The following is a 17,842-nucleotide window of genomic DNA, read 5'->3' on the forward strand; positions in this document are numbered from 1 at the left end:
TGCAGCCAGTGAAGGGAGAGGAGAGCCGCCGCCTGTTTGATTACAGCGCCGGGAACATCACAGCTTTCATTTCAATAGCTGTGTGTTCCCCGCTGCGTGCCGTCACATACAGCCCCTCCCCCTTGTTCGGGCACTTTGATAGACAGATCACCCGTCCCATGGACTGTATAACTACGCTATTAACCACTTGCCAACCAGGCCAATTCTGACACTTATCACATGTAAAAATATACTTTTTTTCTATTTTTTTAGAATATATATATTCTAACAAAATAAAAAAAAGTAGATTTTTACATATGATAAGTGTCAGAATTGGCCTGGTTGGCAAGTGGTTAATAGCGTAGTTATACAGTTTTGACCATGTACGTAGCAACTGAGGACAGAACTCTTGTTCTGCACAATTCTTTCTATTATTTTTGCTGTATTAAAATGGCATTTAAAATTAAGTATGATCGGTTGACAGTTACAATCCAGAGAATAGTTAATTACAATGCATGTATACATTTTTACTATTAAATGAGCACGGTGCACAGCAAAATATATATTTTATTAAATACATTACATAATCTCATAATACATATTGATATGGTCTGTCTTTTTAGAATACTGTTTCCCTGTAGGCAATCTTTATTTGAAAAATATCCTGTATTGATAAAATGTATAATGTTTCACCTACATGATCACATTCTTATCCATGAACGTTGTTAAACCAGTTTGACATAATTCATGTTTATGGGTCTGTTTAAAAGAGCAAGTCCATCCAAAATTGGATTTCTCCATTTTACAGGTCTTTACTGGTGTCCAGGCCACCAGTTGTATCATACCCTCTGAAGGAATTTTGCATAGGAAAATATTGAGCATTCACTTAAAGAGGATATGCACCCCTTTTTAAATGTTTCTCTCTACTGCATTCCCCTCCTCCCTATAACACAATTTTTTTTCAAAGATTTTTTTTTTTTCTCTAAAGCTCGCGGCCGGGTCCCTACACAGCACATGCGAAGCCCGCTGCGCTCTCTTACTGGCTCGGCAGAAGGGAAGGGAGGCCGATCTGCTGACGTATTTTGTTGCAGTCTGGTTTCCCGGAAGTAGGGACAGGGTACCTGTAAAAAACAGATACCGGCTCCCCCCCTCCCCCTGAAAGGTGCCAAATGTGGCACCGGAGGCGGGGGGGGGGAGGAATCAGATAAGCGGAAGTTCCACTTTCCCTTGGGTCTTTCGCTCTTCATTGGCTCAGATACAGCAGCAGGAGCCATTGGCTCCTGTTCCTGTTAATCAGAACCAGTGAGGCGGGAGTGGGGGGGCAGGACTGAGTCCCACTCTGTGTGTCTTATGGACACAAAGAGCAGGGCTCGGAAGTGAGCATGCACAAGTGTCCCCATAGCAAAAGGTTTGCTGTGGGGAAACTTGGCGAGGGGGGGTTGGGGTGCCGGCTGGGTGCCAGAGAAGAGGAGGATCGGGGCTGCTCTGTACAAAACCATTACACAGAGCAGGTAAGTATAACATGTTTGTTATTTTAACTACTTCCTGACCACCCAGATATACTGCAGCAGGACGGCCATTCTGTGCCAGATCACGTACCTAGTTTGTGATCTTACACTTCCGGGTCTAGGGCACACGCCGCAGGCAACCCGCTCCCACCGATTAGACAGTACACAGGCAGAACAGCGATCTGCCTATGTAAACAAGGCAGATTGCCGTTCTGTCAGTAGGGAAGGTATTGATCCTGTGTTACTGCAAAGCAGGGATATGGAGCCATGCCTTCCCATAGTAAAAGCACCTCCCCCACAATGAGAAAACACTGGCTAGGCACACAGTTAACCCTTTGATCACCCCTGATGTTAACATCTTCCCAGCCAGTGTCATTAGTACAGTGACCGTACATATTTTTTTTAGCACTGATCACTGTATTAGTTGCACTGGTCCCCAAAAAATGTGTCAAAAAGTGTCAGTTATTGTCCAATTTGTCTGCCGCAATATCGCAGTCCCACTATAAGCCGCCATTACTAGCAAAAAAAAAAAATAACCCATAGTTTGTAGACGCTATAACTTTTGCGCAAACCACTCTATATACGCTTTTTACCAAAAATATGTAGCAGAATACATATTGGCCTAAATTGATGAATAAATTAGATTTTTTTCAATTTTCTTATGGTGATCAAATAATTATTTAACATAGAAAATATGCAATATCTTGTTGGTTAAACCGTGTATGATCTCTGGATTTTAGGAAAAAACACAAAAATTCCACTAGTTTAACCCCTTCATGACCAAGGGCAAAAAAAACCTTAACACCCTAACCCTTAACATCTTATGTTTTATAGCAAAAAGTAAAAAAATTTTTATTCTTTTTTGTTTTTTTTAATTGTTGGTCTTTTTTGTTTATAGAGCAAAAAATAAAAAAACGCAGAGGTGATCAAATACCACCAAAAGAAAGCTCTATTTGTGGGGAAAAAAAGGACATGGACTTTATTTAAATGCAGCGTAGCACAACCACACAACTCAGCGTCGTATCGCAAAAAATGGCCTGGTCATGAAGGGGGGGGGGGGGGGTGTGTGTAAATCCTATGGAATTCAAGTGGTTAAAACAAAAAAGGAAAAACAAGCCTTTAGTAACCCTAGGTGAGGATGAAGTACCTGGACCCTGCGCATGCACAGGAATGCCACTGGTCATCCCTGGATCCGTTGCGGTGTTTCTGCACGTGTGCAGAAGCCTGCAAGCTGCCTTCTGGGATTTTTACATCACCCATCTCAGCAGACAGCTCACGGGATCTTGTACATGCTCGCTCAGAAATGCAGACGGGTCTCTGCCCCGTGACAGATCCCCGTGACATGTCTGTGCAGATGCGCTGTGGACCCTACCGATAAACTTATCGGTAGGGTCCACAGCGCATCTGCACAGACATGTCACGGGGATCTGCTAGGCCCGTAGACTTGGCAAAGATCCCTATGGCATGTCTATGCATACACCAGATCTGAATTCAAGATGGCATCACTGAACAGCAGCGGTGTAGGGAGAACTTTCCCTACAAGCAAGACAATGCTGGACTCCATAGACTAGTAAGTATGGTTTTTCCAACTTTTATACAGGGACATGTTTTAGGATTTAAAAATTCTATTTTTGATAGTAAGGGTGGAATTCCTCTTTAAGCAGCTGTTAACAGTAGCTTGGCTGAAAAGCCAGAATTGGCCTCTCACAGTGCCAGTGGTGGAAGTAGATATCAGCATTAGTAACCCAGACAAACAATAAAGACCCATCAATTAATTGAAATCTATACCATTTCATTCATAATGCTAAAATCGGTTTCAAGAAGAAATGCCCTTTAAGTTACTTTGCACTTTGGAAGTAAAAAAAGAGTGCTAAGAGTTAGGGACAAAACTCATTTGAATGTCCCCCAGTTTAGGACTGAAAGTCAACTGATAAGAGACAGAACTATATGTCTGTGTAGAAGACGGTCCCAGCTCCAGGACATGATTTAGGAAGAAGATTCCTTGTTTGCTGTGTGGATACCACCGACAGTCACCCTGCGATAATATAAAAAGAGAAAGAAATAATTATTTAACATAGAAAATATGCAATATCTTGTTGGTTAAACTGTGTATGATCTCTGGATTTTAGGAAAAAACACAAAAATTCCACTAGTTTAACCCCTTCATGACCAAGGGCAAAAAAAACCTTAACACCCTAACCCATTTTTTCTTTCTTCTTCTTTTTTTATATTATTTAACAGTTTTAAAAAATACAGACAGGAATGTAGGCAGGATGATACATTAAGCCAGTTAGCGGACATTTGCACGACAAAAGCTCATACAACTAGTGACAACGCAGACATTAAGGTAGTCCGATATGGATTACTCTACCCAAAAAATATCCCTCCCACATTCCGCCTGAGACTTTAAGACCCCAACCTAGTTTTTTAACTGTAAATGTAATTAAAATTGTACATATCATCGTAACTACTTCGTGTATCCAGGTGGGTTATAACTTGTTTTTTTTTCCAGGACAAATTGGGCTTTCACTTGTTGATAAAATAGTAATGGATATCTCCTGATTTTGTTTTATTGTGAAAGGAAAACTAGCCTAAAATAGAAAAAAAAATAGAATTTTTTACAATTAAGTGTTTGTAGACTGAAGTTTTTTTTACCTCCCAGCATTCTATTGGGGGGCAACAGCCCCCCAACACTTATCTGAGCCCCATCTCAATCCAGCGATGTGCACGAGAGCCTCCGCTCTCCGGGGACTGTCCCTCCTCACTGGCTGAGACAGCAGCAGGAGCCCTTGAGCCAATGAGGAGAGAGAGGGTGGGGCCGAGCCACAGCTCTGTGTCTGAATGGACACGCAGAGCCGTGGCTCGGGTGACCCCATTGCAAGCTACTTGCTCTGAGGGGACTAGGAGGGGGGAGGGGCTATTTGGTTAAAATTGATGGCAAGATAAATGCAGTATGTTATCAAAAAATACTGGAGGAACATTTGCATTCATCAACCAGGAAGCTGCGCATGGGATATACTTGGACATTCCAACATGACAATGATCCAAAACACAAGGCCAAGTTGACCTGTCATTGGCTACAGCGAAAAAAGGGAAAGTTCTGGAGTGGCCATCTCAGTCTCATGACCTCAATATCATTGAGCCACTCTGGGGAGATCTCAAATGTGCAGTTCATGCAAGACAGCCCAAGAATTTACAAGAACTGGAGGCTTTTTGCCAAGAGGAATGGGCAGCTTTACCATCTGAAAAGATAGTCTCATCCACAAATACCACACAAGACTTCAAGCTGTGATTGATGTTAAAGGGGGCAATACACGGTATTAAGAACTGGGGTATGTAAACTTTTGATCGGGGTCATTTGGGTAGTTTCTGTTGTGATTATGATTTGAGTGAGTAAACACAGTTGATTGATAATAAATGGCTTCAGCCAAACACTAACCATGAGTGAAAGAAAAGTTTTTGTGTTATCATTCATATTCTCTGAAAAATGGCCAAGAAATCATAAATTCTGCCAGGGTATGTAAACTTATGAGCACAACTGTATAGCACATTTTTCTAAAAACAATTATTTCAATCCATTAGTGGATGAACGTGTCCATATAAGATTTAAATAATGAAATGTCTTTTTTAGGGACTATTTGGGGATTTGATTTAATTTGAAGTTGTTTAAAGCATGTGGAAATTTATGGTAGAAATATTTAAGTCCAGTATATATTTTGTCATATTGTGACTGATCATTTTGGTTTAATCAAAGAAATAGAAGGATTTGCTCTGGATTAACTAGTGGAGAATAATCTCTTTGTTGTCATTGATGAATCAGGCCAGCCGTTGTACATTCCCTTATAAGAATGATTCTCGGTTCTCCATGCACAGTAGCCTTGTTCCCCAAAAGCAATGGACTAAATATAAGGACATAGTTGTGATTGGATTTTACTTGCCATTGGTGCCTCTGGGGTCGCTGCTATATGGTAACTGATTCAGGTGTGATTTAATAATACCATACATTACATTATTTTCAGGGTGGTTCTTTGAGGTGGTCATTTGGAATTTGGCATTTATGAATAGTACAGTTGGTAAAATTATTTTTGCACAACTATGTAAGTTTTCCAAGATGGTTACAATCTGTAATTAGCATGAGATATGTGGGACTTATTTTAGAAGTGGTGGACCCTCACCCCTGAGGAAGAAAAAAAAAAAAAAGAAAAGAAATAACGTTGAAACACCTTAGGGTTGAGAGGCGCATGCGCGTCAGCGTCCAAGATGGCCGCTTAGACCGGGAGCTCCGTGCCACTCCGTTCTAGCGCTCGTCACAGCGGCGGTCTAAGCCCTCGTCCCTGCCTGGCACGACTCTCTGCCGACCGGGGACACACCGGACAACAGCCAGATGTCCTCCAGTGCGGCACGGAGGAACCTAACAGCCGCTCTGAACACTTCCACAGCGCGATCCGGTCCTCCCAAAATGGCGGACGCCCCCTCACGAGGCCTGCCTGGCCTGACAGATTCCATTGCAGACAAGGACCAGGATGCTCCCCCCTCCTCCCAGTCATCGGATGCCACAGTGAGTGACCTCCCTGGGGCCCTTTCACCAGCTTCCACAGAATCTCAACTAGGGAGGACACTGGGAGGGGGAGCTCTCACTCCTCAGCAGGACATCCTTCACAGCCCAGATCCATGGGACACACAGGCCAGAGACTCCTTCCTCCCCCCCACTGACTTTCCCTCCATGATGGCTGCATTCTCCCAGATGCTCTCAAAAGGCCTATCCCAAACGGCAGCTCAGATTACAGCCTCCATACATGCTGACATGCAGCAGATTGGTGTCAGGATAGAGGTGATTGAACAAAAATCTGACCAAGCTATTCTGCAAATCAATCAAAATACTGCTAGGATCCAGGAGCTCCAGGACCAACTTGAGATTGCCACCTCTAAAATAGACGACCTTGAGAACAGGTCTAGACGCTACAACTTCCGCATTAGAGGTCTCCCTGAAACCGTAAAGGACACCCGCACGGCAGTCCAGGACTTTATTAAAAGTTTAATTCCTGACATTACGGCACATCGTTTGGAGCTGGACAGGGCTCACAGGGCTTTACAACCCCCCCGCTCCGACGGTCTCCCAAGGGACATCATAGTGAAACCGCATTTCTACGCGGTAAAGGAAGTAGTGATGAAACATTCCAGATCGGCGGAAAAACTCACGATCATGGGACAACAGATTCACGTCTTCACAGACCTATCCCCTTACACAGTGCAAAAGCGTTAGGCACTGAAACCGCTCCTGCAAGTCCTGGCGGGCAAAGAGATCACTTATAGATGGGCCTTCCCGCTGCGACTGAATTTCTCATACCGCAACAAACCGTATTGCTTCTCCTCCTTCCAAGAAGGGGAACGTCTTCTCCTACACCTCGGTTTGATAACCCAGGAAATTCCACCTAGGTCATCGTCCCGAGGAGCTTCGTCATCCAAAAGACCATCACCTACCAGTCTCGTGTCTCCAGTGTGGCAGAAACAACTTCCCAAACAATCGAAAGAATCCTTCCCTCCATGACCAAGACTGCAGCCTTCTCTCAACCTGTCTATGGACTTCCTTTTGGTCTGAGTCGGTAACCCGTCTCATGCCATTCTAATGGCAACTCACTTTACCGACATGATCTATGGGGTTACATGCCCCACAGATCCTTAGACGTTTAATTTTTTTTTAAATTTATTCCCCCCCCCCCCCCTTTAGGCTGTGTGATCATTTCCACTAAATGCAAGCAGAGCTTAGACTGCTCTATTTATATACCGCCATAGGTGTGCTACAAGGCGGCGTTGACCGGAGTGGTCGTAGTGCGCCTCCCTCTGGCCCCGATAGTCGAACGTTCGTTCTTCAGTCGGACCCAGATGCTTTTGACCCTCAGGTCGCTGTACATTTCATTTGGGTTCCGGTCCAGGCAGGGATGGGTCCCTCTCTGGTCCGAGGGGGCTGTGGTTGTTACTATTTGATGCACTATCTAATGTCTCCTTTTTTCACTCCTCTGTCTGTCGCTATCTTCTTTCTCTTCTTCACTCTCCTTTCCCCTATCCTCCCCACCTCCTTCTCATCTCCCCTTCAGATGCAGGGTCTCGCTGGATCTCCCTTTTTCTGGATTGCAGATCAAGTCTACAACTCTGCTGGGGTCACCACCTATCTGACAGGGACAGCAATGAGATCAGGTAAGACTCCCCTGCACATAGTACCACACTTTTTACTACCCCATGTCTGACACCACACTGAAGGCCGGGACACTCAAGATATTTTCCCACAACGTGCAGGGTCTCAATTCCCCCGTGAAAAGATGCAAAATACTGCAACAGCTCCATACATTGAAGGCAGATGTAGTATTGCTCCAAGAGACTCATTTCCCGGCTACCTACCACCCCAAGTTTCTTCACAAAAACTTCCCGCAGTTTAATTTAGCTAACGCCAACAACAAAACGAGAGGAGTGGCAGTCTGCTTCTCCAACAGAACTCACTTTTCTCACTCGAACACCGCCATGGATTCCGAGGGTTGTTACATATTAGTATCCGGTACGATTAACGGAGAGGCTTACACGTTTGTCTCTTATTATACACCAAACACGCACCAAGACCTATTCTTTGATGCCACCCTGAAGATATTAAAACCTCACTTCGTGGGCACAGTGGTAGTGGGGGGTGACTCTAACATCCCATTCGACTATTACTCAGACAAATCTGACCCCCGGAAACCGAGCTCCAAACGGCCCCCTAAACGCAGTCTTCCTGTAGCTCAGACCATCCAATCCTTCGGCCTGATTGATATCTGGATGAAAACGAATCCCCATTCGAGAGATTATACGTACTATTCCGCCCCCCACCATACCTTCTCTAGGATAGATCACATCTTTGTCCCAACACACGTAATCCCGAGGGTGGTAGTCTCCAAAATCTATAACACGCCGCTGTCCGACCACTCTATAATGACACTGAGGCTAAAGGGAGGGATGGTTGAGAAGGGACCCTTTAGATGGCGCCTCAACGAAACCATCCTGAGTAACCCAATACATTTCAAAATCCTAGAAACAGCTTTACCGGATTATTTCCGTGAAAACGACACGGAGCCTACTTCTCCAGGGGTTTTTTTTAGGCAGCACACAAGGCGGTGATGCGGGGTAGGCTCTTACAACTCTCCTCTCAACTCAAGAAGGAGAGCAGGGCAGAAGTCTCACAACTCACCGAGGACTTTCGCCTGGTGAGTAAGAGACATAAACAGAATCCCACGCCTGACAACCTGGCCAAACTTGACTCGGCCCGAGTGAAACTTAATCTTTCTCTCACCACTTCAGCTGAGAAACACTTGAGGTGGTCGGGGGCACGTTTCTACTACCAATCAGATAAGACAGGCTCCAAGCTTGCGGCCAAACTGAACCCATGGGTTCGCACCTCGGCATTCCCCAAAATTCGTACCACAACAGGCAACCTAACACAGAATCCAGCGAGCATTATGGAATCATTCCGTGATTTCTACTCACACCTTTATGAGAGGCCCCCTCACACTCAATCCAAGGCCAGAGAGCTGTTCCTCCGGGATATTGACCTACCTCGCCTGCAGCAACTGCATCGAGAGCTTCTCGACGCTCCCTTCTCATCAGAAGAAATTTTGGCTGTCATTAAATCTTTGAAACCGTCCTCAGCTCCTGGCCCGGACAAGTTCTCGTTTTTTTATTACAAGAAGTTTGGCCCAAAGTTAGCTCCCTACATGGCCCGGTTCTTCAACTCCCTCAGGGATAGAGCCCCCCTCTCAAGTGATTTGAACGCAGCTTTTATATCGGTCATTCCCAAACAGGGTAAAGATCCTAGCGAGGTGGGTAGCTACCGCCCCATCTCGTTAATCAATAACGATCTCAAAATTATGACAAAAATTCTCGCTAATAGGATGTCTAACTTCATAGCAAGTTACATTCACAGAGACCAGGTGGGCTTCATTCCGGTGAGACAGGGTCAGGACCAGGTCCAAAGAGCAATTGATTTGATTTCCCTTCTGCAGACTCAGTGGGATGGAGGCGCCACTCAAGAGGGTTTCCTGTTGTCACTGGATCTGCAGAAGGCCTTTGACTCGGTGTCATGGCCCTATCTTTTCAACATTCTGGAACGCTGGGGGTTCGGGGACGGGTTTCTTACTATAATACGTGCACTATACTAATCACCCTCAGCACAGGTACAATTAATGGGTCACTACTCCCAGTCCTTTGACATTCTCAGAGGGACTAGACAGGGTTGCCCTCTCTTGCCTTTAATTTTCGCTATAGCGATTGAAACGCTGGCCATAGCCATAAGAACAAATGAGAACATAAAAAGGGGTTAAACTCGGTGGACTCGAGGAACACAAGTGTGCCCTCTTTGCCGATGACATGTTATTGTTCTTGACTGCTCCCCTTATATCTGCCCCAAATGTCTTCCGCCTTCTCCGTGACTTTGGTACCGTCTCGGGGCTTCAGGTGAATGTTACTAAATCAATAGCCCTCAACGTCTCGGTCCATGCTCCACTTCTCAATCAACTCAAACAACATTTTCCCTTCATGTGGGCAGCAGACTCAATGACCTACCTGGGCATAAGGCTGACTAAAAGCGTTGGTGATTTATTCACGGCCAACTACCCCCCCATGTTCCGCTCACTAGAGTCGGACCTTCAGAAATGGTCTAAGGAGGGCCTGTCCTGGCTAGGTAGACTCAACGCAGTCAAAACGAATCTTCTGCCCCCCCTATTGTACCTGTTCCGTTCCCTCCCTATCCCAATCAAAAAATCTATCCTATCGAAAAATTTCAATCCAGGGTGGTCAGATTTGTCTGGGGAGACCGAGGTCACCGCTTTGCAAGGGATATCCTGTTCCGACTTAAGACTCAGGGTGGTCTAGGCCTACCGAACTTATGGCTTTATTACCAGGCAGCTCAGCCTGCTCAGTTTTCTGCCATCTATGCCAAAAACTGCAGGCCGGACTGGATCTCCCTTGACAGGCAGGCCGCACCACATTACACTCTAGATTTTTTAGCATGGCGACCCTCGAAACATAGACCGGCCATTTTAGCCCCTACCTTGTCTCACTCCTTGGCACTCTGTGATCAATTACATAAAAATACACACTTGATCTCCCCGTTAAGGCCCCTCACACACCTATTTCATAATCCTGACTTCCTCCCGGGAATGAATATACACGCATTTCACTGGTGGCTGAACAAAGGCCTCTTCAGGATAGGCCATTTTCTCACGCCTAATGGTCCTATCTCCTTAAGCCATTGCCTAAACACACCAAAAATGCCTTCTTCGGAAACATTTAGACTTTCGCAGATAAGGCACTTCCTCCGCACGCTCTGGTCTGACAAGCTGAGCGACCCTAAGGCCACGATTTACGAGCAGTGGTGCTCTTCAATAGGACCTCAAAAAGGCGGGATCGCTATTATTTATGCTTCCCTGGCAGATAGGACAGACACCCCAGCATACGCCCGTTCCTGGGAAGCGGATCTGGACATCCAGTGGGATCCAGACATGTGGTTTCAGGCCTTCAGCAGATCGTCCAAAGGTATCTTAAATATTGCTTTGATAGAAGCTAACATTAAGGTCTTCACTAAATGGTACTACGTCACCACCAGGCTCTCCAAGATCTTTCCGGATGCCTCCCCTCTTTGTTATAGAGGATGTGGCCATATGGGCACAATGCTTCATATTTGGTGGGCATGCCCCCGCATACGGAGCTACTGGAACAAATTTCTCCACCTTTTACGGAAGGTGACCGGGATTGACGTTCCGCAGGATCCCACATACATCCTGCTAAACTGCAGAGTACACAATACACCTAAGTCCACACAACAGCTCATCTTCTTTATGTGTTTGGGAGCCAAGATCACTTTGGCAAAAGCCTGGAAAACTCCCACAGTGTCCATCTTGGCCGCCAAACGGAAAATATTGTGGATAATGTCACAAGAACAAACAGTGGCGAAACTGCGAGACACGGTTCAGCGTTTTGAAGGGATCTGGGAACCTTGGGCCACACATGTCGGGGGTTCCACTTTACCCAGGCCACTTACTGAAGTAGGGGGCGGTCCAGCGAGTCCATACTTCATTATCTCATACCCCACCCCACCCCTTTCCTCTCCTCCTTACTCACTTCTTCTTCTCTATTCTGTTCCTTCTTCTTTCCTACAATCTTTAACACCAGATTCTGGATTTACAGGGTGTTCACCTTCTCGTGGGCCCCACGCGGGATGCCCACAAAAGTATGTTGAATAACCCAGCACTGAGAACAGTCCCTCGCTTTTGGTCATCCGAACTAGTCATTGGTACTTTCGGCTCCTTCACGGGGAGCGCAAGGCCTGGGGAACTTCCCGGCGGGATTGTCCTCCGGTGGGAGCCGATGGGTGTTAGACGGGGTTTTCCTGCCGGGAGTGATCTTCGAGCTACCTCACTCCACAGTGTGTTCCCATTGGGGTGGAGTGTGGTTCTCGGGGACTCACTTTGGGGGACGTCCCTGTCAAAACTTCTCTCAAGCTGACCATCAGCTGTGGTAGAATGCTGTAATGTCCCGCTGGGCTGGGCGGCAGGCGCGCGGGGGGGGGGGGGGGGGTCAGACCTTTCTGTACCTCCCCGCCTGGCGACCCCTTGGTGCCCAAGGGTGTCTACTCTACTTTGCTTAACACGTCTTATATAGTAGAAAGTCTGCATATGGGAAACAATTATACCCTGAGATATAATGTTTTCCCTAGTTATTATTTTATTATCTTTGAAGGTTGTTTTTTTCTCTTTTTTACTCCTGGCTTCCATCTTGAGAGCTATAGTTTCCCAGTTTTAAGAAGGGATTGTTGCTATTTTGAAATACACTTTTGCAGGCTTACCAGTGCCTTATTGCTATATTCCTACTGTAAGAGATAATTTGTAAGTTTTCTGTTTTCACCTCTTCTGTCCTCTTTGGTCAACAAGGAGTCTCTTTATGTCTGATATGCCAATGTATCTCTTGCTTTGCAAAATTTCAATAAAAATATTGAACGAGAAACACCTTAGGGTTACCAGCATATGGACCTTGTTCATAAATGTAGTATTCTGTTCTGAGTCCGGTCTGGGCTTGGGGATAATCACCATGATTACCAATGTACAAACATGTTCAGCCACTAATGATTTTAAACAGTTGTTTTTGGGGAAAAAAAAAAAAAAAAAAAAAAGCTATAGGTGGTTATTACCACATTATACTTAACATTGAATGAATTAAAGGTTTTTTTGTTTTTTTACAGAAATGTCCTCTAGAGGAGGAAAAGATAAAACATATCTTCTCCTCCTCTGTATTTTCTCTTCTCCACCGAGGATGAACAACACAATGGCAGGCTACAGAGTAAATGGTCACTATGATAGCCAATCAGAGGCTTTCACAGCAATCATGTGATTTGGATCCGGTTTCCCCAAATCCCAATTGTTAGCATAGACCCGGGGCTGTCATAGGCAGACCCGTCTCTGTGCTCGGAGCATGCTCCCAGCACAAACTCTAAAACACATATGCAGCACTCAGGTTTAAAGCCCCCTTCCTGGATTCTGTATATATGTGTTAGTAAGCCCACCCGTGACTTTACCGCACCAGACAGGAGTGCCCTGAAAATAGGTAAGTATATGCATCTTTCTACTACAGGGTAGTTAGTATAAGTGCTAGAAGCGGGATGGAAGAAGTTTAAGATTAGTTAGTGATAGCCCAGAATTATACTTTAAGGGGAACAAATCACGCTGCTCAGTCGCTCACCTTCTCTTCAGACACTTCCAACAGGCCGGTACTGACTGAAATGTCTTCTGTGAGCTGATATTCCATCCAAAGTACAATCCCATGACACCTTCCTGACCTATCAAGGGAGAAATATTATAAGAGCAGCACCGAAAGGTAAATAGGTCTGTTGAAATGAAGTTTTCAGTAGAATAAAGTAACTACTTAATTCTACAGCAGAAGAATTGGCAACGCTCTCAACTGGGCATATGTATGATCTGTTGTGTCTACCTTTGATATCATCCTCTTCCCTCTTATTCATGTGGTGGCAGGTCCACTACAGTACCCACCACATGACATCTGAGATCATCATCATGAGATCTCAGATTATCATCATGACATCTGATCTGGGTGTTGCATAGCTGGACAGTGCAACTCAATAGATTTACAAAATATAGGCTGAATCAAGAAAACTTCCTGAGACTGCGTTCACACTATACTACACGACAGTAGTACAACTTTCATCCTACTTTGCTCTGCGACATCAGTCCTACATTGGTCCTACATCCATCCGACTTTCATGAACAGGATACTATTTTGATCCGACTTTTCAGATAGTACACTTGTCCTTTGACCAATCAAAACTAACACACAATGAGAGGGGCTACAGCAGGGGCAGGAAATAACACAATGTCTGATGCCAAAGTCGGATGGTTAGGACAAGGATCCGACTTTGATCCTACTTCAATGATAGTCAATGGGCTGAAGTAGGATCAAAGTCGGACCAAAGTAGTACAGGGAGCATTTTTAAAGTCGGACCGACATGTGTTGAACCAGTTAAGATGGCTTCCATAGGAAAACATTGATTTTCACACGTCATGCGACATGAGCTCCCAATGTCGGAGCGTTTGTCGGACCAGTGTGAACCCGGCCTCAGGGGTTCTATCATGACGGGCTGCTTTTTAGTGTTTATACATGAATCACATGTCGTACAACCCTTCATTAAGGTCAGCCTGTGTTGGATCTGCCCTCCAGTGAATGTGTGGGAATATAGATGTGTTACTTTCATATAAAAGGGTCTGCTCTCCTGAAAATCTAAGATGTACTTATTAAAGACCTGTGACTTGACTCAGACTTGGGGGGGGGGGCACACCCTAAAAATTAGTTTACAATCAAGATGGTGCCGCTATAAGACCGCAAACCGAACAAAATAGATTATAGCGCACACATACAAAAATTACATTTAAATCCTGCAAGGCTATTTAAAACACCTGAACATATTCTAAAATGTATTACCTCTTATTAGTGTCCACCTGTGTTATAGGAGGAGTCCTTATAGATCTCCCATAAAGAGGAGTTTGTCTCCATTGGTTGAGATGCAGGACCTTTCATTCTATGAAAAGTGTAGGACCCACTGATAATGTTGTACTTTGATGCAGTATTGGGCTTAGCACTACATGGCCATATGGTGTAACCAAATCCCCATATTTTTGAATATGTCCAGGTGTTTTAAATAGCCTTGCAGGATTTAAATGTCATTTTTGTATGTGTGCGCTGTAATCTATTTTGTTCTGTGACTTAAATCAGTCGCCACCTTTTAGGAGACATCAGACCACCTAACTGAAGTTCTTGTCTCTTCCAAAAAAAAAAAAAATGTATAGACAAGGAAGGTAAACTGCCTGGGCCTATTTTTACTGCAATCCCTGCATTCAGTGTGCAGTTCTACATGAGCGTTTACATGGATTTGTGGTGCGCCTGCGATACATATTTTAGCATTTTTTATGGGATCTTTTTTTTATTTTTTTTTTTTACGGATTTGATAATATATTTATGTGCATTTGCAGTGTGCCCACGTGCATTCTGGTAAGTTTAAATACCAAACGATGCATCATTTTGTACTTTTTTTTTTTTAAACGCAAATGAGAGTACAGCAATGGTGTCAACTAAGCTTTTTGACATACAGTACATTCATTTTTCTTGCATACACGTTTGTACTGCGTTTAAAAACGTGTTTGACTGCATCTGGTATAAACAAGCCTTTCGTGTGCTTTTCTTTAAATATCATGCCAGGTAAGTTGCTAGTGGGCCCCAAAAAACCTTGTACTGGACAAACTAAAGTGTGTGTGTCATTACATTTTAATGACATACCTCACTAAGCTCATAGAACCCTCTGCCTTCATGTCATTAGCTGGGACTGTCTCCATAAAGTCAAATGACAAGACCTTTACTGGTTGCGAAAGTGCTCTGCAGGGATATTCCCAGAGAGCATGGGGCTCCGCCTCCTGTGACTCCCGAAAATCAATGGATTTCTGAAAAAGATATTCAAAACAGTGAAAATAAAAGGGTGCATCAAACTGAATAACATTAAAATATTATTTTAATTTAATCTTCAAGCACAAGACACTAAATACAAGTCTTTAACGTTTATCTTTATATAGGGAAAATGGTAAATTTTCAACTTTTTTCTTTGGTTTAGCCATCTGGCACTCCAACTTACCGTATATACTCGAGTATAAGCTGAGTTTTTGAGCTCATTTTTTAGGCTGAAAAACTCCCCCTTGGCTTATACTCGAGTGAGCCGTAATTTTTATTACTAAAACAGCACGTGTCTCCCACTGTGTAATGCATTCTGTTCAGCCGTCCATTGAAACAAATCCCGCCCCGCCTCCTCCGTCCTTGACAGAGGAACACTGATATGATGCTGGGAAACTGTATCAGTGTTCTGCCTATAGACGGCTGGACAGAATGCATTACACAGCGGGAGACACACTGTGTAATGCGGATGGACGAGGAGGAGGCGGGGCGGCTTTGTTTCAATGGACGGCTGGACAGAATGCACTACACAGCGGGCGACACATACTGTTTTAGTAATAAAAGGTACGGCTGCAACTGGGCACAGAGAGACTGCAACTGAACACAGTGAGACTGCAACTGAACACAGTGAGACTGCAACTAGGCACAGTGAGACTGCAACTAGGCACAGTGAGACTGCAGATGGGCACAGTGAGACTGCAGATGGGCACTGTTTACCGGTAGCTGCTGCATTTTCCCACCCTCGGCTTATACTCGAGTCAATATGTTTTCCCAGTTTTTTGTGGTAAAATTAGGTGCCTCGGCTTGTATTCGGGTCGAATTATACTCGAGTATATACGGTTTGTCTCAAAGATTAATTAGTAGTGGAGTTCAATGTCACGTAATGGTATTTTACAGGTAGGATTCCATACAAGAGTCCTTGTAATACAGACCGATTACCCTGCTTCTGTAAGATCATGTTTTTCCTCCTTCTATGAACTCTGATCTTTAGTTCTTTCTAACAATTTTCTATTGGATTCAAGTCAGGTGACTGGCTAAGCCATTCTAGCAGCTTTATTTTCTTTCTTTGAAACCAATTTAAAGAGAGTTTCCTTGGCTTTGTGTTTGGGATCATTGTCTTGCTGAAATGCCCACCCTCGTTTCATCTTCATCATCCTGGTAGATGGCAGCGGATTTTTTATCAAGAATGTCTTGGTACATTTTTCCATTCATCCTTCCTTCAATGAAATGAAGTTTGCCAGTACCGTATGCTGAAAAAATAGGATTTTTATAACAGCTTACCTGTAAAATCCTTTTCTTGGAATACATCATGGGACACAGAGCCTTAAGTAATTATGTAATGTGTTATAGGCCATCTTCAGGTGATGGGCACTGCTTATACCCAATCCAGGAAGTTCACTCCCTATATAACCCCTCTTCCTTCCAAGAGCACATCAGTTTTGTAGCAAAGCAATATACTTAAATCCCCAAAAAAAGGGGAGGGACCTCTGTGTCCCTTGATGTACTCCAAGAAAAGGATTTTACAGGTAAGCTGTTATAAAAATCCTATTTTCTTTATCGTACATCATGGGACACAGAGCCTTAATTACGTAATGGGACGTCCCATAGCAATGCTACTTGAGGGGAGGGAGACACAACCCGGAGGGTACCCCCAGACTTGAGGACCTATACTGCTGCCTGCAGCACACTGCGCCCAAAGGTGATATCCTCATACCTCCTTACATCCAGCTGATAAAATTTTGTGAATGTATGCACTGAAGACCAAGTTGTGGCCTTACAGATCTGAGCCATGGAGGCTTGATGCCCAAGAAGCAATAACCACCCTGATAGAGTGCGCCTTAACTTGAAAAGGGGGAATCTTACCCCTTAAATCATAAGTTTGAATTATCACTTGCCGAATCCACTTGGCGACAGTGGATTTCGACGCTGCCTGTCCTTTCTTAGGAACCTCTGGCAGACTAAATAAAGACATCAGTCTTACGAATCTGAGCAGTTGCCTTTAAATAGATTTTCACTGCTCTCACCACATGTAGACAATGTAGTGACTTTTCTTCCCTGGAACATGGTTTTGGAAAAAACGATAGCAGGACAATATCTTGGTTCGGGTGAACACCTGAAACTACTTTTGGCAAAAAGTCTGGACGAAGGCGCAACACCACTCTGTCCTCATGAAAAATCAAATATGGCTCTTTACAAGAAAGAGCAGCCAAATCCGAAACCCTCCTTGCTGAGGATATAGCAACCAAAAATACCAACTTCCTTGTCAAAAGGACTAAGGGAATATGTTGTATCGGTTCAAATGGCTGTTTTTGTAACACAGACAAAAC

At 44.3% G+C, this 17,842-nt stretch overlaps 1 protein-coding gene across 1 annotated transcript in view; it reads right to left on the minus strand.

Annotated features, from left to right (window-relative positions):
• Positions 1-528: 528 nt before the first annotated feature.
• PRMT7 (protein arginine methyltransferase 7) overlaps positions 529-17,842 on the minus strand; it is a 102,169-nt gene continuing 84,855 nt past the window's right edge. Inside the window, exons 16-18 of the mRNA XM_073605460.1 lie at positions 15,351-15,511; positions 13,245-13,341; positions 529-3,522 (exon numbers count right to left, since the gene is read on the minus strand). Coding sequence (XP_073461561.1) covers positions 3,358-3,522; positions 13,245-13,341; positions 15,351-15,511 — 423 coding nt within the window. The 3' untranslated portion in view covers positions 529-3,357. The remainder of the gene's footprint in view (positions 3,523-13,244; positions 13,342-15,350; positions 15,512-17,842) is intronic.

The sequence above is a fragment of the Aquarana catesbeiana genome, linkage group LG11 (genome assembly GCF_042186555.1).
Source record: "Aquarana catesbeiana isolate 2022-GZ linkage group LG11, ASM4218655v1, whole genome shotgun sequence".
Taxonomy (NCBI): domain Eukaryota; kingdom Metazoa; phylum Chordata; class Amphibia; order Anura; family Ranidae; genus Aquarana; species Aquarana catesbeiana.